The 25,760-nt window shown below is 48.5% G+C and overlaps 1 protein-coding gene across 1 annotated transcript in view; it reads left to right on the top strand.

Annotated features, from left to right (window-relative positions):
- Positions 1–25,760, top strand: part of DYSF (dysferlin) — a 1,070,125-nt gene that overhangs the window by 244,843 nt on the left and 799,522 nt on the right. The window contains exon 3 of the mRNA XM_086960107.1: positions 19,197–19,288. Coding sequence (XP_086816233.1) covers positions 19,197–19,288 — 92 coding nt within the window. The remainder of the gene's footprint in view (positions 1–19,196; positions 19,289–25,760) is intronic.

The following is a 25,760-nucleotide window of genomic DNA, read 5'->3' as shown; positions in this document are numbered from 1 at the left end:
ATGCTACCCTCAATCTCATCAGGGGGTGGCGTTACAGCAAGAACTTCCAACTTTGGAACTGAACAAGCTAGGTTTGAGTCATGGTGTTGGCTCAAAATCCTGTGCAAATCTCAAATGCCTAAAATAAATGAATGTGACCTTGTATAATATAAATGGTGTTCATGTGAACGCTTCAATATCTCACACTATATAAAAATCTCAGAAAAACTGGGTGGTAAAAACAAATCAATAACATATGAAGGAGAGACAAATAGCCATTAAGCGGCTGATTTGTACAAAGTGAAAACATAAAACCTGGATAAATTGCAGCACCTCCACTTAAATTGTGTGAGCTTGGGCAAAAATTTTATTTCACCAAAACTCAATTTTTTTCACATTTGCACATAAAAGCACATTCAAATTCATGAATTAGAAAACTAACTATACAAAAGCTATTGCGTTTCATTTAATAGACTAATGTTGGTATATAATAATCAAGGCCACATACAGGGTCCACGTGAGAACTGTCTTGCCTGTTAGTTCACTAATAGCACTGTCACCAGTGTGAGGATGGGGCAGGAATGACTGACTCTAAGCTCATGTTTAAAAAACATCACTTTTAAAAAATGTGTCTTAGTGCAGCGCTATATTGTGACATACTTAAGTCAAAGAAATACAGTCTCATAACATTTTTAAAAAGTGTATCAGATTTTACGTGATGTTTGTTATATATTTTACAAAGCAAACATTTTCAGGGCTCGGATTGTGCATGGCTCTGAGAGCCAAGCCAGAGCCTGATCTCGGCTCTCCCTGTTCATTTGTTTCCTCGCACACCTCTAACCCCAACCCAATTTCAGTTTTAAAGACCATGAAACAACATTTCGACATTCTGACATCGAGATTGATGAAGCACTTACCAGGTGCCTTCTCCATGGCCTCTTCTTCCATGATTGGGTGGGCCAAAGGTCATGGTTGGGTGGGCCTGGCCCACCCGGCCCCCCTGCTAGAACCGGGCCTGCTACCTAAGCACACCGACCTCCCCGCACCGTATGATACCGCACACCGACCTCCACGCAGCGGTCTGAAGTTACAGCTCACCTCTCCGCACACCGCACCGGTCTGATGTTACCGCTCACCGACTTCCACGCACCGCAGGGGGGCTATGTGTGAACGTGCTGCGCCTGAAGTTACCGCACACCGACGTCAACTCACGGAAGGGGGACTGTGCAGCCGGCCAAGGAGGTGCGTGCACAGACTGCGAGTGACGTTACCGCATACCGACCGCATCACACAGATCTGAAGTTACCGCACAGCGATCTGCATACTCCAGAGAGTGGCTGTGCTCCCTGCCAGAGCTGTGCTGTGTGTATGCAGCTGCAACTGATGTTACCGCACACCGACCACCACGCACCGGTCTGAAGTTGCCGCACCGTGCAAGGGAAGGGGACTGTGCATCTGGCCGGTGTTGACATCACCGCACACTGTCCTCCGCACACCGGTCTGAAGTTACCGCACACCGATCTCCATCCTCCAAGGGGCGCTGTGCACCATGCTAGGGCTGTGTGCATTCGGCTGCATCTGAAGTTCATGCACACCGGTCTCCATCCTCCAGGGGCGCTGTGAAGTGTGCACCCTGCCAGGGTTGTGTGCATACGGCTGCATCTGAAGTTATCGCACACCGGCCTCAAGGCTGAGGTCTGTAATTACCGCACCCCTCTCCAGACACCCGTCTGAAGATACCTCTCACAGACCTTGGCGTAGGGCAGGGCTGTGCCGCCGGCCAGGCCTGGGAGTGAGCGGCCTGCGTCCGAGGTTACCGCACGCTCCAACCCCCGCACCGGAGTGGCTGTGTCTGGACAGGTCTCCTCCAGCGGTTACTTTCACCTCGACCCCTGCAGAGGGCAGGAGGGATGCCCGCCCGCACCATGGACGTCGACGCCCGCACCCTGGTGGCCTGCGCCACGGACGCCGAAGTCTTCACTGTGCCCGAAGTTCAGGTAGGCTGGCGGGGCTGGGGCCTGGCACAGCCACTCACTGGCTGCACCTCACTCGGGGAGTGGCTGTAGTGACTTTATGCAGGGATCGGTGGCTGTCCTCTGGTCAGTGTGTCTCCCATGGTCTGTGCTGCAGGGGGTCCCAGGCTGTCTCGCGCCACGTGTGTGTGTGTCATTGAAGCTATGCTGGGCTCTGGCTCTTCTCCTGTCGGTGTGTCTACCATGTTCGAATCAGAGATACAGAGTGTCCCATGTCCAGGGCAAGTGTCTCACCAGGGCTCTTCGGCCATCCGTGGGTGACAACAGGAAAGCACGGTCACCAGCGGGAGGGGGGCGGGAACGGGGACGGGAGACGCTGCGAGCAGGAGAGGGGGTGGGAACAACGGAGACCAGGGGGAGGGGAGTCTGCGGGGAGCGGGCCTGGCTGAGACAACAGGAAAGCACGGTCACCAGCGGGAGGGGGGCGGGAACGGGGACGGGAGCACAAATCGACTCACCTGCACCTTGCGACGGCGGCACTTCTCCGGTCTCCCTCTTCGGCATGGGAGACCGGCAACGTCCTCCGCATCTCCCGGGGTTCCCTCCAGGCCACGGGAGCCCCGCGGGCGCCGCCATACTGCTTGCCGTCTTCCTTCTTCCCCCGGGCTGCGGGGGGCGGGCACTTCCGGCCGGCCGCGCTAGGATTGGCCGGCCGGCCAGTCACGGGGCAGGAGAGACGCAGAAGTGCCGGCAATGCCGGACCAGACTCGGGGGCGTTCCCGGCGTCGCGTGACGTCGGCAAAAGCCAAAGAATGTCGGGAACGCCCCCGTGTCTGGTCCGGCATTGACGGACAGGCCCCTCATCCAATGGCTAGGCTCCATTTACTGAGCCAGCCAATGAATGACGAGGGCCGAACCAAAGCACACTACAGTTCTCATCAGGTTTTCGCCTGCGCCGAAAAAGATGCGCAGAGCGCATCTTTTTGGCGAGGCAAAACCTAATGAATGTGTCCTCATGTAATGCAACTAGTGCTATGTAAAGCACTCTGATACCCGCTTCGGGTCAAGATCGCGTGATATAAAACTCTGTATAACTTTTAATGGGGGCTCTTCTTTCCCATGATCCTTTCAATATTCTTCCCGGATAAGTTGATTTTAAGACCTAACCCCTCTTTATTTAGCTAAGGGGATTTGTCTTTTCGTTTCTCAAGATCTGGTTCTGCCTCTATTCGATCCTTCTTCTGTGACCCAACGGGAGGTGCCCTGCCAGACTCTGGACATTTAAAGGGCTTTGATGTCTCTATCTACGTGAAGAGAACTTCTTCCTCCTGCCCGGCAGATTCCCAGCTTGTTATTTTGGATTAGCCAATGAAGGTCATGGGCCGCGCTCACCTATGTTAGCCCAGGGGCATTCCACCAGAGGTGTTTCTTCCTTGTGGGCAGCCCCTGAAGGGGCCTCTCTTGAGGGTGTATGTGATGCAGCACCCTGGGCACCTCCTTATACCTCTGACTCTCATTACAAACTACCCATGGGGGAAGTGGTCTCAACTTCTTTTGTATCAACAGTTTGGCTTTACTGAAATGATGGGTCTGAGGCAAGTGTTGAGGAAATGTAATAAACAAGCTACCTCGTGTACTATATGCTATTATTACATGTGTTTCCTTCTTTGCGTTTATGTAATTTAAAGAGGTGAACAGCAGCGTAGTACATTACTTACTCCCTTTCAACAAACAGGACATTAAAAAAGGCAACATGGAGTCTTTGCTCAGTGAATTAAAGCTCATGGTTTCATCTGCATCTGAAAGTCACAAGTTCAAATTCCCGGACTTATCTTATTCATGTTCTTTCCTCATTTAAAAACTTTAATATTTATAAACTAAATACATGTGAGATTACATTGGGAAACATTCATTACGATTGTTATTGTACACAGAATTCCCCTTACTGCCCTGCTTGGCCTGCAGTTGCATCCAGGCAGGGCCTGAAGGAAATTGCCAGGGTGAAAGGTGCCTGAGCTCTAGTTGTACAAAACCCTTAAAGGGTGTTAAGTGTAAAAGTGCCCCAAGCCCTGTGCATACCTTCTTTGGACTTTCGGCTGCACGTTATCGGTCTGTGTCTGTTCAACCCCATGGAGTGAAGCAAACAAAATAAAACCTCAGTCTTTACTGGTCTGCTAAACTCAAATTTGCTCCATGCAAAATGTCATAGAAAATAATTTATAATCGTTATCGGATTTCACTGACATACAGTTGCATACCGTAAAATGAGGGGGCCCCTGTAGAATGTGATGAGGGGCCCCTGAGTCTCCCGCATCCAGAGGTGTAGCTTCAAGTATTTGGGGGTGTGATGCTCCAAAAATAAATATGTTCTGGCCTGATAGTGGGTCTGAGGACCTTGAGTCAGGTCTGCTCTGTCTGTGTCGTTGCTCTTGCCATCCTGTTTTCACTAAGAGAGTTTAACTTGTTCTTTTTTGGATCAGGAATTTAAATCTATTTTGTGTCCAATTTACCAAAGAAGTAGCAGATCTACACCCATAAAAGTACTCACTTAAATGGATGCAAATCTACTACTTTTTAGCATTCACAAACCATGGCAGTGGTAGCCTTGGAAAGCTGTGCCAGCCTCAGCTTTTCAGGCATACGACTGGCAATCAAACACCCAAAAAGTGATGGGATGAATGCTTGCATATAACAAAACCACTGACAATCGCTCAGGGCGGCGTTCCAAACCACCGTGTTTCGCCCACTGTGCTACTCTAGACGGAGGGTCTGATTCAGGAGTTAGCAGTCGCAGTAAAGGCATACAGGGTGATGAGGGACGTGACTGACTTTAATCAACCTGCCAAATTTAAAGATGTTGCCAGCCCCACAGATATCTCTATACATTGGCAGGAATTGCTGTTATTGTGTACCCTGCCAATGTTGGAAACGTTTGACAGATATCTACTTCAAACATGAGGGCTGGCCGTCAAACCTTTCCAAAGTTTTTATTTTTTTTAAACAAACTCCCAATGCAGGAATTTAAGTTTGTTTAAAAAAAAAATGACCCCCATGGCATGGGAGTTTTCTCCAATGGAGTGAAGGTCATTTGACTTTTTCTACTATCACTCGCTGCCAGGATATACCTGGGTATACCTGGCAGTGATAGACAGTTTCAAAAGCCATCTGATCATCAATTCTAAATAGAACGGATGGTCGGATGGCTTACTTTAGATGGTACCCACTCCGTCACGCCATTGGAGGAAGTTGTACACTGATTGGGTACATTTTGCTCCATTGACGTAAAACTTGTGGTCCACCCGATGCAAAATTAGGCGGGTGGACCTTGACTTTAGCAGACAGGGTACTCTATCACCATGAACTCTGGTCACTTCAGACATTCACCCTGCGGTCCACTCCTTTTATATTTGGGAAATGTTTCATTCACCCCCCACCCCTCCTTGAATCTCACTGACTAAGCGAAGCCCCTTCCCGTATCTCACAGGTGTACTTTAACCTTGTGCTCAATGGGGTCCCTCCCATGAAGGGTTGGGGCCTCTGCAAGGGTTAGGGACCCTACTGCACCACAGGGGCTGCAGGGGCTTGCGTTAAGCCACTGCAGGCATGTGCAACAGGTATACATTCCAAGCAGTGCAGTCTTAAAGCACATTCTAAGACAAGGCTCCCTAAGGAACAGGTCACTGTGTTTGTCTTGAAACCCTTGGTTAGTGGCATCTGCTCAATTACTGCGTGAAAGGGAACCCAATGGTTGTAAGGAAGAGCCTGCGTTCCAATGAATGTGCAGGCCCAACAAATGACCTGTGTTTACTCCGCCTGCTGCTCTACTTAAACCTGCCTGTGCACACACATCATTTGCATAGGAACAGAAATAGCCTCTGAGGTCATTGCATTTGTTTATGGTACATTGTATTTCCACTAACCTCAGAATCTGCCTGTCACACAGGGAAAATTCACCAGGGTTATGATGTAGTAGCAAATTTGTTACCACAAAGCGCGTCTCAATTCGCCCATCCTCGTTGACGCAGGCGGTGGGATGAGCATTGGATTGATGCAGGCGGCGCCTGCTCCAAGGTGTCTGCTGCTCAACGCAGGCTCCTCCTTCTGCTAATGATGGAATCAAAGGTACCATTTAGTCCAAGGCTACAATATATGTTTACAGGCTCAAATAATATGATGGCTACAAAAATAAGCCAGAGTTTCAAGTAGCCAGGCAACTGCAGCTGACCAGACTCTGTGCAGGAAATACACCCGGATAATGGCCGAGGCAGGTATCCGGCTTGCGTCAGGACCCAGCCTGGAGCCTTATTCATCCCTGTAGACTCTGACTCATAAACACAATGCTCGAAGTTTGTGTAAATCATTCAGTTCCGTTTTTAGAAATATGTTGGACAAATTGCAAGCAGGTATAAGAGTTCCACCTTAGCGAGATCTGGTCATTAAATTGAACTTTCCTGAAGGATGGAAAGTATGTACGAAGAGTCATTTTATATTCAGGTTTCACCAATATGCTCTCTCACTTCTCCTCCAAACCTTAGATCAGGTAAACACCTAAAGTATATAGACGTCATCATTCCAATATGTTTCCCTCAGATGTGCCTAGGAGGGATCTTGTTCCACATTTGTAATCTCCCGCACGAGTCGTAATTGGAGGCAGCCACAGGGACTTCACCAGTCACCTTCACCTCCTGCGATAGAGGATTTTGAGTGCTAACACATCATTCACTCGCTGGTTTTACACGCACTGCTTCTCCAAGGTTGTCACCAAATTTTTAAAAAAAAGCAATTTCATTGTTAAAATTGCGGGACCGCCCAGAGTGTAGATAACAGGTCTCAACCTTGGATGAACATATTCTACCCAGGCCTGGGTGAAATGTTAATTACACCGGCGTAATCGGAGTACATTTGCAATACTCTTGCGACATGAAATAACCAAAAATTACACAACTACGCCCGCTCCCTTCATTTAGAGTAATCTGGGGGGAAAATGCTGACCGCAAGAGGAAGGAACAGCATTTTCTTAGCACAAAATGCTTCTGCAGGTCCATGTTTGACGTGAGGGTGCATTTTACCCTTAGAGAATAGCACTCAATCGAGGGATGCGCTCCTTGTATATTTACTCATAATCATTCATAACTGTGCTTTAATTTCTCGTAATTACAATACAGGAAATTGCATAAATTACACCCAGCTCTATTCCACCACCCCCTCTTTTTCATCCCGCAGTACTTCACCCCGTTTGTGTTGCACACCCACCCACCTGTACTGCCATCTGTGTTTGACACCTCAACGATACATTTTCAAGCTCCCAACAGCGGATTCCCTGTGAACTCTCATCATGTCATTTTTAGGTCTCTCCATAATGCATGCATAAATGGTTTGCATACGTTTATGTGGAGTGGTGTGACTCACTCGTTAGAGGCGGCAGACCCGGAAGCAGAGAACGGCCCGGGACCAGGGTTCAATTCCCGACGCCGGACTCGATAATTCTCGCCTCAGTGCCTACTCTAACCAGGGATCACACTCGGCAACTCTGGGCATTAGCTTGCCTAATCTCTACAACGGCCCCCCACAGATGCCGAGGATGCCTGGTTTCACCTTGGAAATACCCAGAAAGGGACCATCTCACAGGGATAGCCAGGACGGGCATTTATCGAAAGCATTGGTAAAGGACAGCACTTGAGGAGTGCTCTGCAGAAGCTGAGTGGATAGGACAGACTGCTAGCATAAAATTGAATCAACAGATGAGGGGGAATTGAAAGGGAGTTTAGACGCAGGTGGGAGCTGTAAAGTCCCAGGGCCTCATTTATGAGAAATGTCACTTCTCAGTGCGCACTCCTTGCGACATACCTGATGCGTCATATTTAATGTATGACGCATCATGTCGCAAGGACTTACGTATTTCTGACGTATCTGTAAGCGCAAAAGTGACAAATTGCTGCAGTGTGTCACAAAAGTGACGCAACTCCAACAATGCATCCTTTCACATGGGGCAAGCCCCGTGTGAAAGTTCCTGCGTCAGTCTTACTTCTACAAGGCTTTTTGCGGGGGAACGCCCCCCCTACATATATTATAATGTGCGCAGGTATAATTTAGTGTAGGTGTTTACAAAGTGATGCATCTGCTTAGATGCATCACTTTGTAAATAGTGCACAACAGGAGGCATGTTTTACGCTGCCGATGCGTCACTAAAAGTGACACATCGGAAGCACAAAACTGACGCAATCCTCCTAAATGAGGCCCCAAGTGTGTTGCAGGAAAATCATGGTTGCACAAAGTTAATTCAGTGATGTGACACAAAGAAGGATGAGAAGAGGTTTCAGAACTTTCCAAGCTGGTGATGTGAGGAGAAGAGACAGTGAAGCTGAGTGGTGACATCACATAAGTGGTTTCACACTTCCCTCCAAACATATAGTAATAGAAGATCCTCCTAAGTAATCTCTACTCAGCCTTACTCCTTAGGTCTTGCCTCACAGACACATCAAACTCTTCTGATGACACCTTTAGTCTGCTGGAGACAGCAGCAGTCTGATGGGGCTGCAGTTGAGGGGACCCGCAAAGCATATTGCAGTAAAACGGTGATAGTTGCATGCAAAGCTCTGTTGGTTACCAGAATTAGGCCTGATGTTCAAAAGCTGCGATTTGCAAACTAGTGCATTTGCCACCACAAAATAGATTTTCACTACATATTAATCCCATTTTAGAAGTTCGTAAACTTTTGCTCCTAATATAGGATTACAAATCAATATTAGTTTGCAATTCAGAAGGAGTGTGTTGACTGACGCCTCTTCCTAATTGCGAATTAGCATGGGATGTATCAATGTTTAGCAACTGTAATCCTGTTGCAAATCATTCTAAATGTACAGACTCCGAAGTTGGAGTGGTGATGCATTCAGAAAAGAGAAGGGTCCTCCATTTGTGAATTAAGGGAAAAGTAAGCTTGTTGGTGTGGCCCACTGCCAGCTCTCAATCTAACTTTGTTTAAAGAAAACATTTTGCACCATTTCCTTACAGGCTGAATTTTTAAAAAGTTTACTTTATGTGAATATGATCACAAGCATGCGTTCTGCTGACCTCAGCAGGCCACCATGCCTCTTATGGCTCCCCGTCGGAGTAGGTCACAATTTTTGACCTGGTCATTGCGTGACCCACTTCGAATAGGAGCTTTGCTAATCGATCTACTAGTAAAAAGGTCAGCTCACAAAATTCAACACTGATCACAAACATACTGGCCACACTGTGCACCCAGTGCTTTATGCATCAGGCTCTTAATCTCTGAGGGCCTTTATATGGGGTTTCTGTTAATCCTGTTTTTCAATGGTAACAAGAGATTGTGGTTGAATCAGGCTGAAAGATCCTCCGTAACTGGTCAAATCTATGATGACATATTGAGTGGAGGAAATGAGGGATCAATCAGGAGATTTCGGACTGAAATTACTGATTCCTCCAATAACTCCGCAGTCAAGGTCCCCATTATCTACTCGAGTAACGCTGAAGGGTGGAGTTACCCAAGGGAGATATGAGAACACTGTAATGAGACCCTTGTAGATGTGGAATAAATGGGCGCATAACCAAATCTAATGCCCGGGGTTTTTCGGACAGTATTAAGGTAATCATTCTAATGAGGGTTGTTCAAGAGACAAGGTTGAGCTGCATGGCTACAGCCTACTTGGAACAAATGAACTATGGGATTTAAAGAATATTTGGAAAGGGTGGGGCGCTAGAGGGCGCCGAGCAAGATGGCCGCACGTATGTGAGGCTCTGCCGGGACCGTTAATAATTTGCTATAAAATCCTATACATCCTGCTGCTTTTACCCCCCGACTTGATGGCGAAACTCACCTGAAGTGCCTGGGACTCAAGAGTGGTGCTCTCCCATGGGTGAGAGGGTCGTTTGACCCGTGTTTCCGGAGGTGCCGAGCGCTGCCTGCTTGACGACAGGAGGCGCGCGAACCAGTAGCGTGTCCCGCCCAACGGCTCGGAGCTTGTGGTCCGCTCTCCCTGCCCGGATGCTCAGCCTGGAGACCTAAAATCCACACTGCGGGAGGTGACGGAGCTTTGAGGACGGCGAGACAGTGCCTGGAACTCGAGCGGACTGGAGTCCGGCCCCGCTGGTGGTGGTGAGTGGGGCGAGGGCCTACGCGAGAGCGGGGCTGCGGAGGTGGCGCTGGGCCACACTAGGCCTCGCCGCGCGAGCTTTGGCTGGCTGGGGTGCGGGACGGCGTTGAAGCGCTGCGGATAGGCGCTGGGGAAGTGCTGCAGCCCCGCGTGTTTGAAAGGCCCCTTGACGCTGCAGATCCACGTGGAAGGTCCGGATTGCTGTTTGGGCCGGTGCCCTTGGCCTGCCGCCTTGGGGGCACTGCTGCTCCCTGAACTGCGGCTGCGGGGCGAGGGACGACTGGATCCTTTGAGTCATAGCGCTCACCCCTCTGCATCAACTTGGGGATCGCCTGGGCCAGACTTGCGGGGGTGCCTCCACGGCCCCACGGGCTGCTGCCTCTGGGCTGAGACAAATATCGAGAGGGTGCCATGGGCAGGCCGGAGCGCAATCAGCCCAAGATCAACTTTGAGGCAAAAAAAACGGCGATGTCCTCCTCACAGTCACCGCCGGACGATGGGACCGCGGGAGCGGCTGGTGGTGCCCCGAACTTGGAGACCACGTTGGTGGCGATGCAGAAAACGCTGCAGTCCATTGAATGCACCATGGAGGCGGTCAATCACAGGCTCGATCATATGGCGACGCAGTTCGACCGGCAGAACGAAAGGATGGGCGAGGTGGAACAGAGAGTGTCCGCTACGGAGGATGGACTAGCCACGGTGACCACTAAGGTATTCAATATGGAGAGGGTGCTGGCGGTGATTCAGGCGAAGAACGAGGAGTTGGAGGGGAGGTCCAGACGCAATAACATTCGTGTCACGGGCCTGCCGGAGTCCACGAATGTGGGTCGAATGGAGGACTTCATGGAGTGAATGCTAGTGGATATTTTTGGCTCGGACCAGTTGTCGAGGGTCTTCATCGTGGAACGGGCACACCGCACTCTGGCGAAGAGGCCAGTGCCTGAGGCCAATCCACGTCCTATCATCACTCGCATACTTAATTACAAGGACCGAGATGTTATACTTCGGCTAGCCAGGGAGAAGGGCACCATTGAATACCAAGGGAATAAACTTGAGTTCATCCCCGACTTCACTGTGGCGGTACAGACAGCGCGTAAGGAGTTCGCCCCGGTGAAACAACTGCTTCGAGACGAGAACATTCCATACGCCATGTTGTATCCTGCACGTCTTCGAATAGGGCCCCCGTCTGACAACAAAATCTTTGCTACCCCTAAGGCTGCCATGGACTATGCGAAAAAACAGAAGAAACGCAAAAGGGACTCAAATGTGCAGCAAGAAGGGGAGGGGGACCCCATGGATGATGTGGCTTAGGCGTCTATTGCCTTGCAAGTTCCTCTCTGTTGGTGAAGCTGATCCTGCGAGAAGCGTTGCAGCTTGGTATGGTGTGACTCGTTGCCCCGCTGCGTTGTTTATCCTGCCTTTTTCTGCGGAACACTGCTTCAGAGATTTTTGTAGTCATTCCTATGCTGCACTGTGGTTCATTTGTGGGGCAGATGTCGATTGGTTCACTTATTACATGGGGCTAGTATGCCCAGCTTGACACTTGGGTTGTGCAAAATTGCAACTGTACTTATGGAGTTGTAATACTGGTGTGTAGCTGCTTGACTGCCCTTTGATATTGGCGTAATGATGGCTCTGATGAGGTCATGTTGGGAGAGCCACTTACTTTGTTGACAGCACTAGGCGACTATGACTTGCAATGATCCTCGTAGCTCTGAGGGTTGGGGGGGAGGGGCGGGATGTTCTAATCGCTTGTGCGGTCCGCTCTCTCGTCATATTTCTGGCGGGAGATGTGCGCCACTGCATCCCTGCAAATGGGAGATCCCCACACACTTATGTATGTACGGTTGGGGGAGGGGGGATGGGGACAGCTTTGGCCGGTTGGGGATGCTGAAGTGGGTGGAGGGAGGATGGGGGTTTTTTGGTTTTCCTGGGTACGGTCGCAGTGTTTCCTTGAGTATGATGGGAGGTGTGTGAGGTCTGTGCAGGGGTTGGGTGGCTACTGGGCATTATGTTACCTGGTAAGGGTGACTCTACTTGCTGGAACTCAAAGATTGCACAGCTGTGTGCGTTGGGCTGAGTGCGACCTGGTTGGGTGGTTTTGCAGCCTTTGGGACATATGTTTGATCTGGATGGATGGACGGGGGGGGTAAAATTGCATGTGTTACTTGGAATGTGAGGGGGTTGAACCGCCCTCAAAAGACTAGGCAAATGTTGGCACTTCTTAATAGGCATGGGGCGCATGTTGCCTTCCTGCAGGAGACACATCTGTGGGGTAGGGCTGCAGAAACTGTGGGTCGTAGATGGGCGGGAATCAGACTGGCATCGAACTACTCCTCTTATGCACGCGGTGTGATGATTCTAATTAAAAAAACTGTGCCGTTTGTTAAAATACATGAGGAAATTGACAAGGAAGGCCGATATATTATAGTGCATGGTAACTTATGTGGAACCCCTGTCACGCTCATTAATGTATATGGACCAAATGTGGATGACCCTGATTTTTATGTTGCACTTTGGAATAACGTATACATGCTGCCACAGTCGGCTATGATTTGCGGTGGGGATTTTAATATCGTTCTGGATGGGGAGATGGACAGGAAACAAGACAAGCCCTGTGTGCGAAAGAAAGCGGCTGCTGAGGTTCATGAGGGTATGGAAGGACTTGGACTGGTGGATGTGTGGCGTCTGAGGCACCCGGGTAGGAGAGAGGGTACTTGTTATACAGCAGCGCACGATACGTGGTCGAGACTGGATTACTGGTTGGTGACTCGGGATGTAAGTGGATGGGTGATGGAGGTTGATCATTTGCCGCGCACGCTCTCCGACCACGCACCGGTCCGCTTGGTGCTGCGGATACCAACGTGTACGCCTGCACTGTTCACTTGGCGCCTGTCGCCGGGAACCTTGACTGATCAAGTATTGCGTGAACGGCTCAGAACTATCATTGAGGAGTTTTTTGAAAAAAATGTTGGCACTGTTGATAGTATGTGCACGGTGTGAGAGGCCTTCAAAGTGACTATTCGTGGGGCGTGCATTGGTCTTCAATCTGGAGTCCTGACATCACTGAGAGACTCCATGTCTAGGTTGGAAAGAGAGTTGTTGGTGCTAGAGCGACGGTTGGAGGAATGTCCTGGAGAAGCTCTGCTAGCAGACATTAGAACGAAATTCTCTGAGTACAACGAACTAGCTGATCAGGAGGTGAAGTTCTTGTCCAAGCATACCAGGGCGCGCTATTATGGTGAAGGGGGCAGACCGGGGAAAGGCCTGGCGGATCGCATAAGGGAGCCATGGGCCAAGCATTGTACGGTACAAGAAATAGTGGACGGGGTGGAGGTTGTAACTGACACGCCTGGCAACCTGGGCTGCTTTGCGAAATATTATGAAAGTATGTACGAGTATCGGGAGACGGCGACGGAGGAGGAAATAGCTCAATACTTTGAGGATATAGCTCTGGTTTGGCTTTCGAGGGGTCAACAAGAATTCCTTATGCACCACATCACGGAGGAGGAGTTTCGGGAGGCGATCGCTGCTCTTCCTAATGGGAAAGCTGCTGGCACGGATGGCTTGCCATCCGAATTCTATAAGGAGTATGTCGATCTTTTGCTCCCGCACCTGGCGATGGTACTGGAGGAAGCTGTGGACCAGGGCCACTTTCCGACTACAATGAGAGAGGCGCTCCTAGTTGCATTGCCGAAGCCCGAGAAACCTCCCAACCAGTGTGAATCGTATCGACCTCTCTCCCTCATGAATACTGATGTTAAGATCATAGCCAAGGTGCTCGCTACTAGGCTGCTACTACTTCTCCCGGTAATGGTACTGCCAGATCAGTCGGGATTTATACCGCTCCGGTCTACCACCCACAATCTCAGGGCTCTTTTTGCCGTATTACATTTGCGCAAACCGGAATTGGCAGCGGTGGCTGTCATGCTTGATGCCGCGAAGGCCTTCGACTCAGTCGCATGGCGGTATATGATAGCCATTTTGCATCGGATGGGGGTGCCTTTCTTTTTTACATCGTTGGTAACTCTTCTCTATACTAACCCCATAGCACGAGTGAGGGTCAACGGACACGTCTCGAACTCGTTCCCGGTGCAGAGGGGCATTCGACAGGGTTGCCCTCTTTCACCTTTGCTGTTCGCCATTGTGATGGAGCCCCTGGCCTGTGTTTTGAGGTAAAGGTATGCTGACGCGGCTCTGAAGTTCCCCCTTCGGTCGCTGGCCGTGTCCATGTATGCCGATGACATGGTTCTTTATGTGCGCGAGCCTGCTCGCCATCTTGAACCTATCCTTCGAGAGTTCATATGGTTTGGCCGTCATTCGGGTCTGACCATCAACTGGGATAAGTCTGTTATGCTGCCTCTCACTGATGTTACCATTCCTTTTCCCTTGGAGTTTCCATTGGAGTGGGCAGAGGACTCGGTGCGCTACCTTGGGATCTGGATTCATCGAGATAGTCAAGAAGTTATTAGAGCCAATTATGGAGTGGCTGTCTCCAAGCTAGAGGATCAGGTAGCTCGGTGGACTAAGCTCCCTCTCACCCTTGCCGATCGTGTGTCTTTAATTAAAATGGTTGTGCTTCCGAAATTTTTATATCTTTTTGTAAACATACCCCTTCCGCTGAAGTCGCACTTCTTTGCCAGGCTACGATCCTTACTGACCACCTTAACCTGGGCTGGTAAAAAACCACGAGTGACGTGGGATGTGCTGACTAAACCATATGCTCTGGGAGGGTTCGCTGTGCCGGATATGAAGTTATATTACTTATGCGCACAGGCGCATTTCGCTACATATTGGGTGTATGCGCCCCCGTATACCCCACACGTGGCACTTGAGGCCAGTTCTGTTCTGCCGTACCCGCTGAGGGCTATGGTGGGTAACACTCACTCAGTATTTGATAAGGGTGAGGTGGAGACAGTGCACTCCACGGCTAATGCATGGCGGGAGCTTGGTAGGAGAGCGGGCAGGTTGCCGTTATACGCTCCAAGCATGCCGCTATTGTACCATTCGGACATATCGGTGTCGAGCGAAATCGGTGGTCTGCAGGTCCTTCAGGGCGCTGGTCTACACACTATGGGAGATCTCTTCCCAGGAGCCACGTTCCTTTCGTTGCAGAATGTGACGGAGCGATCCACGAGTGTGGTCATGGCTACTTTTATTTATGTCAGACTCCGAGCGGCCATACACTCCTTATACCCTACTTATCTGGAGGAACCTTTAACATTGGGGGCCTTGCAGTTACTCTACACCACGACAGACAGAGTTAAATTGCCCTCCAGATTATACCGAGCCGCTCAGGAGGACGCAGGAGGGGGTGCTGTGCTAGCTAGGGCCAGATGGGATAGATGTCTGCCAGAGCCATTAACACATGATGAATGGACTGAATGCTGCTCCATGACTGGGGGATACGTGGCCAACGGCAATTTCCGCCTCTTACATTTTAAATTTCTACATCAATGGTATTATACGCCTATGCAGCTAGTTAGGTATGGTCTTCGAGACTCTGCGCAATGTGTCCGGTGTGGAGAGGATGATGCGGATTTCGTGCATCTGGCATGGGGGTGTGCTCGAGTGTATGGCTTCTGGGTGGCTGTGACTGAGGCACTGACTAAGATGGCGGCCACGGAGGTTGCATTGGATATACGCCTGTGCTTGCTGGGGCTCGCCTCCGGTGTGCCAAGTAAGGAGCGGAGATTGATTGTCCTGGCACTACAACTTGCTAAGCGAAGGGTGGCTATGGTGTGGGGTGGAAGGTGGGCGCCTGATGTTCAACTGTGGCTAAAGGACATGGCCTACTGCAGGGATCAGTTGACTTGCTATGCTGAAAGTCTGCCGGTGAAGTCGCGTCCGCGTGACATTTGGGCACCATATACTGCATATATGCTATCCCTGGCAGGTGAGGATAGTTCTGACGATGAGGGTGGGGATCTGTTGCCGGGTGACAGTGTGTCTGAGTTCTTACCTGACTGAATGGTCGTGCTATGATGATGCCGGTGATGGGATGTCCTTCTCATTCGATGTATGAGGACCTTGCAGGAGGGCTGTCTTGTTCAGTAGGCTTAACTATTCTCACCCAACGACTGATGGCACGTGCAGGGTTTCGGATCTGAGGTTGCACAGATTGCTCGATCACTGGCGGTACCTTGCGTACCTTCTATATTGCTTTACCATTCGGCATTACTACTATGGACTTTTACTGTGACCAGGGACCGGGATTGTTTGGGCTGGGGGGTTGGGGGTTGTTGTTGCTGGTTATAATAATTATAAAATAAGACCTATATATGCTGTGCGAGATACTACTGCGGAGGATGGACTTGGCTTGGACTGTGGACTATTGTTGCCCTCTGCACTATTTGTATGTACTCGCCTGATGCCATTTGATATGTGCTTTCAATTACTAGCTGTTGATTTGGTAGCAGCCGGCCCTATACAGGGTTGTAGGCACACTGCTGTGTATGAGCACATATTTGCAATAAAGGTCTTGCAAAAAAAAAATATATATTTGGAAAGGGTTGTTACGAGAAGATGCTCATATGCTAAGAACCAGCTCAACCAATCACCACAAGCGACAGGAGTTGGCAGAAGGGTGTGAAGGCCAAGAGAAGAGTGCATCGCCCTGCTATGGTATATGGAGAAAATGCTGATTGAGGACTCTTTGTGGACAATTCCATAGTGGTAAAAGAAGCGACATGTGTCTTGGATTAGTATGATAAAGAACAGAAGGGTAGGAAGTATGTGGAACAAGTTATGAGATAGAATGTGCACATGTCCTGTAGGCTGATGGCCCCGATTGAAAATTAGATGTTTGAGATTTCCAAGATTCAAAGACTAGGTCATTGTGCTGGGTGTGTTGGCTTGGCTTGTGTCTTTGTGTCTTTCAGTGTGATGTGTTGGTCGAGGATTTTCATTCCCTGGTGTTCCACTGCAACTAACACAGAAGTCGTGGGTTGCGAGGGTGAAAGGAGTCAGTTGGTAAAGGTCATGCCCCTTAATGGTGGCTTCTGTTTGTTATACTCCTAAGGACTGTTCACCATTCTTAAACTTCAAGCCCAGCCTTCTGTCATCATTGCAATAACCAGCCAATTTGAGGGTCAGAAGATTTTGACTTTTTGTGAAGCATTTTAGAAGGTGTTGAATGTTACTGGTGACCTCCACTTTCAGGAATCAGTTGGTGCCACATCTGACTCCTACATCTCATATGCAGTGTGTTAGCTCTCCCAATGTGGACATTCACGCGTTGACTAATCACATGGAGAAAATCTGACTCAGGCGACAATAGCATGTTAGAGGCTGTGTGTTGGATGTGTGTCTTTGTGATACTTTGTCTGTGGACCTTGTTGAATTCGTCTCTCCTGTTCATGGTGGGACTGCTGTCCGCATTCTGACTTTTACGGTGTTAAAAGTGGTAGTGTGGTCTCCATTGTCGAATGCACCCTGGTGTCTAATAGAAAATAGAACCATGAGGTATAGAGCTTCTGTGCTTTGAAGACATCACATGTAGGACTGAATAGGTCAAGACAATTGTTCTAGAGCACTGAATGTTAAAGGTTGGTGTAGATGATATTTGTATGCAATCCCCAGGAAGAGGCAGGATAGAGGTGGGTCTATGCACCCCACACTCTGTCGGGTCAAGCTTATGGTTTCCATATTTTAATCCACTAGCGTCTTTTTTTTGTTGAGAAACATTTTTCTAGTTACAAAGTGGGAACTGTATAGGGCTTGGCGGCAGGTGTGATACTGGGTGTCCGACTGGTATTTAGACTGAAGAAGGTTGTACGTAAGAATTGTATTACTCTGAAGATGCTCTCACAGATGGTCAGGTTGAAGTGGTGAACGGTCAGTTTGACGCTGGTGCGCAGTTTGCTGGATCATGATCCGGTGAAGGGGCTGACAACGGCGATGTGATGTCTTCTATTTTAGCTAAGATGAAGGTTAGACATTAGAGACTGTAGGATCTACCTTCATTTGTTCGGTTATTAGTTGTTAATTTATCCGCAGGAGCTTTTAGGTAGTATTTTATAAGAGCGTAAGGGTAAAGACGCAATAAGTGGAAGCTACGAAGCCTCTTTAAGCTAGACTTGTTCAGGAGAAACCAGACCGAGACCAGGAATGTGAATGTATGTATTCATGTACACATGTGCTGCTTAACAAGACATTACACGTATGACGTGGGTTAAACCATTTGCGGTACAGAAGGGGGTGGTGATGGACGGAGCATGCGAATCAATCAAACACTCACACCCAGTCAAAAGATCTGGGCTTAATCCATCACCGTTCTTTAGCCCACTCTGCCACCCCAGTTCAGACATGGCTATATGCAAATCAGTCTGACCCTGTGCCTCATGGGAACAGTCCAGCCCGAACTGCCAAGCCATGTCTTCCCTGGACCGGAAACAAGCTTCCGAGGACCAGTTTCTGGCATTACAGCCGTCTTCAGCCCGGCTTGCTTGAATCCAGTGGCAAAGTGAGCAAGAGACTCACGTCTGAGCATACCTGCCACACTTATGGCAGCCAAAAGCGTGGGTTAAACCATTGTCAGATGTGATGGTCCACCAATGGACTGTCTCGAATCTCTCCGATACCCATACGAAATGTAGGCTGTAGATTTAGACTCAGCCATAATGGCAACTCTGCCCTCTAGCTTTTCCAGATGGGGTAGACTCTTCCCATTTTATTCCTCGTGAGTCATCAACAATATTCCAGATCTGAGTGCGATCTTCAGATATTACACTTTGAATTCCAGCTCCTCTGCAGTGTCTCATAAAACACAAAAACTCCGCATAGAAGACATTTCGTTGCTACCGTCAGAGAAGTCGCAGCTATGTTAAGTGAACAGGATCCGATTCTCAAAGGTCTTCCTGCAAGAAGATGTGCTTTTCTACTGGCCAGGATGTGACTTGCTCCCAAATTGCCAGAAGAAACACACACATACACAAATGTGTTTTTGAATTGAGTATTCAGAGAGCAAGGCCTGGCCTGTGAATGGAGCATCTTGGCTAGTTGATGGTGCCTGCTTCAGAGGCCTCCTAGGCTTGAATGCAGATTGGACTACATGTGTCAGATATATCTGAATCAACGCGTTCACAGATTGAAATCCTTACATTTGTCATTTTCTTCCCCATTTCTTCAGGGTTTTGAGTGGGATTTAAAAGGAGTCCCTTTGGATTCTGGCGCTGAACTTCACGTTGTAGTGAAAGATCATGAGACCATGGGAAGAAACCGGTAAGTCAAAGTGATTTCAACCATCATTGATCTGGTAAACTTGCACACGAGAGAAAGATAATTTTCAATGAGAAGCTGTCCCTTAGGAGAGGTCATTTATGGCAGCCGGTCACTGGCTGGACTGGCAGATGCTCTGATGGTGCTGAGTGGGCCTGTAGCGGGGGATGCCCTCTTAGTATTTTAGGTTAAAGTCGAGTCAGTAGAGCTATATATGGCAAGTTATAGATTTTTCTAAGAATCCTTCTTGGGTTGGCTGTGGACAGACCAACCGTAGCTTCGAAAGGGCATTTAAGAGTCGCTCTTGTTGAGGACCACGTAAATGAAAATGTAAATGTCTTTGTACTTGTATAGCGCACAGCTACCCGCAGTGGGTCTCCCGGCACTTGTTCAAATACCGCAAAGGAACCCTTCCCGGTTTTCCGTGTGAAGTGTCCACTCCTGGGCACTCCCATTGTGAAACCAGGCATCCCCAGTGCTGTGGGGGCCGTTGTGGAGACTAAGCAAGCTATTGCCCAGAGTTGCCGCGTGGGACCCATGATTAGAATAGGCACTGAGGCGAGAATATCTGGTCAGAGGAAATTATGAGCCCAGGACCCGCCGAGGTGGGAAACGAACCCTGGCCAGAGCTCTGCATCAAGGTCTGCCTACTCTAACCATTGAGCCACACTTCTCCACGTCTGTCTAAAAGTTGTGGCTTTCTAGGACAAGTTAAGGCAATTCCAGAAAAATCTTTTGTAGAGAAGCGGTGATTGACTTGAAACAGCATGGCAGATGATTGAGTCAGATCAGACCTGTGTTGTCAGAACTTGATTTCTTACAACTGTGGATTACACCCCAAAAAGGATTGTGCTGAAAAGTCTGAATAGTGAGGACTTTCTATGTGATGGGGCTAAGCTGCATGGCTGTGGTCTCCTTGAAAGTAAAGTTTACCATGAATATTTGGAAATGATTATCTATGTTGATAAAAGATGCTGGAAAGTGAAGAACTGGCTGTACCAGCAGCATCTGACTGGCAAGCAGCAGTGGACAGATGAGGAAGAAGGTCAAGAGAAAGATGCCTCTGACCATGGTGGGATCCGGCTCTGGAGCAAGCGTGCATCTTTTCTGTCCCCTCTTCCTGAACACAGAGGCAATCAGGACAGTGAGGGAGGCATTGGTGCTGTGTGTATACACTGCTGATATCCCAGTTGGTGTTACATAGCCCAATTCCTCAGCTGAGCCTGGCAGCAACGAGGTTGGCCATTTGGAAGAGAGAGCTTCTAGGACAGGTAGTGCCTGCTTAGGAGGGGTACGAGGTTATGAATAAGTCAATTCCAAGTGTTTGATTTTTCCGATTTTGACGTAGACACTAATGGTTTTGCACAGCACGATTTTCAGTTGTTGTTTGGTGTAATTGTTAGTTAATGTATTATTGTCCAATCAAAAGTTTCAATAAATGTTGTGTTGTTGTTGCTGGTGGTTCTGAGTTAATTCAACATGACATACTGAATGTGAGCTGTAATATCGATAAATAGATAGATACAGATAGATAGATAGATAGATAGAGAGATAGATAGATAGATAGATAGATAGATAGATAGATAGATAGATAGATAGATAGATAGATAGATAGATAGATAGATAGATAGTTTGCTTGAAAGAAATCACAAAAAATTAAATCACAGTAACCCCAGGCATTTTTTCCCCCGGAGAATGCTGTTACAATAGGGTGCTCCTCCGAGTTGGCTGCCTGTTTTGCAGTACTTAGTGTGTTTCGAGCAGCAGTGCTAGCCGTGGCTATAGATATATAAAGTAACCCTTGGTGAAGTACTACGCTACGCTCGCGTAGTTTGCGCTACTTTGCACTACGCAAATTGCACATAGCACAGTGCAAACACGCGTAGCGGTCATGTTTTGCTTGCTTGCGGTCCTCAACGTCAAGTTGGCGACCGCGAGCGAGCAAAATGACATCCCGGCAAGACTTTTTCCCCGTTTGCGATCAGCAACATCAAGTTGCCGATCGTGAGCGTGGAAAAGGAACCTCCCAGTGAGATTCTCAACGCTGGGTCAGGTTTCTCATTGCGAGTGGTAGCGTATTCTCGCGTGATGAGAATCTACCAGTCCGCGTTGAGAAAGCTGTCGCTCAAGTAGAAATCTACTTGAGCGGCAGAAAACGACCGCTTGCACTGTGCAAGATGCGGTTTCCACTGATTGCACAGTGCGGACAAGCATTAGGCACTGTGCAACCAGTGCGAACAGCATTTTGCTCAGTGTACTACGCAGTTTGCGTGGCTACACGTAGCTATGCATAGCTCGCGTAGTGCGAAGTGCACTTCGCCTAGCTACGTGTAGCGCTACTACGCGAACTACGCCCAGGGTTAAATAAAGGCTACATACCGAGAATTGTGTAATACGGCCCATTATTGCCATCTTGGGTTCTTGTGGCATCATAAACTATGAGGCCAGAGGCCATGTGGTTTGTAAATATGTTTTTGATATTACATGTTTATTCTTTGTAATTTTGTGGCAATTTGTTTGAAAATGGTGTCAAAGAATTATTTGGTTGTGTGCAGTAAAAAGAAGAGATAAATACTGAATTATGTAGTGAAGAACCAGTTGAAATTCCATTTTTTTTAGCTGATAGAAAGAGCAGTATGAGCCAGGAGCAGAGAGGCAGATAAACCGAATGGCAGTTGAGGAAGGAAAGAGATTGAAAAAGCAGGGTAGGCAGTGGCGTAGCTAGCCGTTGCGCACCGCCTGTGGTGTCACTGCTTTTGCCGTTCGCGGCAACAGCGTGAAAGAATGAGGGGGATGCTGGTGGTTTCTGCATTGCCACCGCCCACAAAACTCATCCCGCCTGGGGCGAACCACCACCCGCTTTGCTATGCCACTGAGGGTAGGGGAAAATGCATAATGATATGTAAAGGAAGTCAGCGGGCATGAGATATATGCAATGTGAAGGAACTGACACAGAAAAAACAGACATTGACAAAGCCAGTAGGTCTGCCTTTATTGTGCAAAAGTAGACACAATAAAAAAGACTTATCAGCTTTGCCAGAGCTTTTTTAGGGGTGTATATGAATCTCTTTAGCATACATAATGTGGGTCTTGACGAATACATTTATTTATAGGCGCGGTCATGCGTGATGATGTACGGTGTGCATTGAAGATGATATATGCGCATGCACGCGGGAGGGCACGTGTGTAACGCAGGGGCCATTTTCTTTATTTACCAATCTAATAGGGAAGCAACTGGGAGCGGGCGGGGGAGGAGGGAAAAAGCAGGACTAGAGGGGGACAGCAACACAGGTGGAGGGATCTTAGCAGGATGAAGAACATGAAAGAGAGAGTAAGCAGTACACGAAGGAGAGAGCAATATGGTTATATGGTTAAGGAGAGAGAGGGAGAGAGAGAGAGAGACATGTAGTGCAGTGGAGTTGGGAAGTTTGACAGGGCAGAAGCACACAGGAGCAGCGCACAAGTGAGAGAGCAACATGGAGAACAGGGGTGGGTAATTAGCAGAGGGGAGTACATGAGCGAGGGCCAGGAAAACACACACTCTCATGCAGTGATGATGATAAACCAAAGAGAAAAGAATAGTTCTCTAAAAGTGAGCAGAGGAAAAATAAAGTCAGCCCATCAAAAAGATGGCAAGGAGGCTCTGCTTCAGAGGAGGGACAAACACAAGAAAAGAAAAGAAAGTCGACAAATGTCAAACAAGCAATTGAGAATGACAATAAATCCACCCAATGGTAAGCGGTGGGCGGGCTATAAGTTCACTGTAAGTTTTTAGTAAGCTCACAAAAGGCCTTTCGCTGTCTGGTATGCGAGACCGAAGACTGCAGCATGTGGAACTGCTCCAGTGCTGAAATGAGTGCCCCTCTGAAGTCACCTACGGTTGTTTCTAGTCAGCTTCGTGTGTTTCTCACTTCCAGTTCCTCAAAAGTCACTAAGTACAACAGTGGTTTGTATGACACAACCATGCATGTTAAAACCACGCGTTCCTTGACACAGTGTTCAGAACAATGAATGCATCTTAACCACGCATTCCTTTACTGACCAAGTCTTTACAACAACCTGCCTTAGAGAAAGCACTGGACTTTGGACCAGTTTCATTTACTATTCCAACTCCAGACTGCACAACAGTAGGGAAAGCACTGGACTTTAAAGTTCAGCGCCACGTGTCTTTGTAAAGACTTGCGTGGAAAGGAACGAGTGGTTGAGACATATTCGTAGTTCGACGCGTTGCAAAGGCAACGCATGGTTCGGCCGTCGTCGTAATTGCTGTTTCCCATAGCAGTAGTAGTGACGGATGATTGTGGTTCATGAATCAACTAGGCCCGCTTCAGGGCATGAAGCGCAGGTGAGGGAATCTTTGATCCTGTTCTGGGCCAGCATCTCCTCCAGATCTGAAATGCTTCTCTCTGTCCAGCCCCGAGTCAAATAGTCCCTGATGCGTTTAATCTCTGGGTTTGATGCAAGCCTCTCGGCCTCTGGGAGCAGCCAGGGTTTATTATTGTGCATTGTGTAAACAGTTGCCGTTTCTCACAGCATGAGAGAAGGGAAGGGTGTTTATTGCAGCATAAACAACGAGGGGAGTTTCCTTCCCGACCTTGGAGGCCGCGGCGGCCACAGGCGGAAACGCCGTGTCAGCTCCATCTTTCGCTGGGTTCCAGTACTCCTCGTTTATGTGTGTTCATTGCTCCTGACACGTTCACAGCCCTGCTGGGTCTCTGCCAAGGCACTTTTCATGCATTGCTATTTAAGTGTTGTGTTACTTTTCTCATAATCCAGTGAGGAAACACATTACAAGGCCATTTCACCAAATGTTTATGTTACACTTATGCACTTAATATCAACACAAAAAACATTTTTTCACTTGAACATATTATTTATCCCCCCTAAAGCTAATGTATAGTATCTGGACGTTTGGAAGGTATGGGAACAGAGAATCTACCAAAAACCCCTAAAGCCTGATTTAGATGTTGCTAGATGGGATACGCCATCACAAATGTGACGCGATCCTGTGCGCCATAATACACATGCATTATATCCGATGAGACTTGTAATATGGCGGACAGGATGTAGCGGAGGATCCCACCTGCCGACTTCTAAATCAGGTTCATAGATTCGACACCCACAGGATGAACCTGTGCCTGGAGCGTTTGACCACTTTGGTCAAATGGCCAGAGCGCAGAGCGGACCGCCGCGGGTCCACCCCAAGGCTGTTTGATCTTGATTTCACCTCATTCGTCTCTCATCCACCACCAGACACTCCCTGCCTTCTTTACCTCATTCTTGCAGGTACATTGTCATCCCTGCTTTTTATCTTTGTTAGTGGTTTTCTGTCTTTCTCTTTCTCCTTCTTCCTCCTTTTTGTGTTTTGTTCTCCTTTGACAAGGTCTGATGAGGAAACATAAGTGCTGGCACACTGGTATGGAGTGGTGATATTGTTTCATTCTCCTCCAGTAAAACGCCTTTGTAAAACTACCTTCTTTCAACATATATTTTACGAAATAAGGGTGAGTGCTAACATTGTTCTCATCATTTGTAGAAAGGCCTTGGTATCCCAGGGTAGTAAAAAGCACTTTATGCAGATGGGCATCGAACCATAAGAGACTGTTGTGCTCCCCTTGGTACAGGTCTGGGCGCATTGGCAGTAAGAATCCAGCCCAAGGATATGAAATAATAAAACTACCAATAAAGGTGGTTAAGAGCACCAGGGACGTATTTGCGGGCCAAGTGCCAAAACTTTCTTTCTGAGCACTTACGATGTCTTAAATATTTGACGGTGCTCCTATGTACGCCAGTCTTCCGAAGACCATCATAATGATACTGCAGGCGCGAAACAGAGCTGAACAGTTGATGGAGAAGCAGAAACCAAAGAATGTGAAACTTGGTCTCTGTCACCTTCCCTGGGCGCCAGAGAGTTGACATACTGACTTGACAATCATCTGTTTCCCCCACTAAGGACCCAGAGGTAGATTCACAAAGTAGCCACTCTCAGTCGAATGCTTTATACTACACTACCAGCACCGCCAACCTTTGCACAGCAAAGGATTCATTAACCCGTTGCTGTGTGCCTCTTTGCATATAATACTATATGCTGGGCGAAGACATGCATGCAACATACAGTGCACGACATGCCAGCATTACAATCCCTGCTCTTTAACCCCTTTGCAGCGGTGCAAATTCCACTGCGGTGCGGATAGGGGTGGGCGTTGCGCTGCGGTGCTCATGACGGCTCCTGGTCGAGATAAATCACGGTGGGCGTCTGCTCATAATGGCCGGGAGCCGTCTGAACTCCGACCACTGCTTAATTCTCCCGCACAGGCAGGGAATTAAAACCGAGTGGGAGGAGCGGCAACGTTCGGACGGCTCCCGGCCGTCATGAGCACACGCCTTCAGTGACTCATGACGGCCGGGAGCCGTCATGAGCACCAAAGAGGTTAAAGGGATAGGGCGCAGAATACCACAAACACTAGCACATTGT

Source organism: Lissotriton vulgaris, chromosome 3_1, assembly GCF_964263255.1.
Source record: "Lissotriton vulgaris chromosome 3_1, aLisVul1.2, whole genome shotgun sequence".
Lineage (NCBI taxonomy): Eukaryota > Metazoa > Chordata > Amphibia > Caudata > Salamandridae > Lissotriton > Lissotriton vulgaris.
This window is presented reverse-complemented; position numbering and strand designations above follow the sequence as displayed.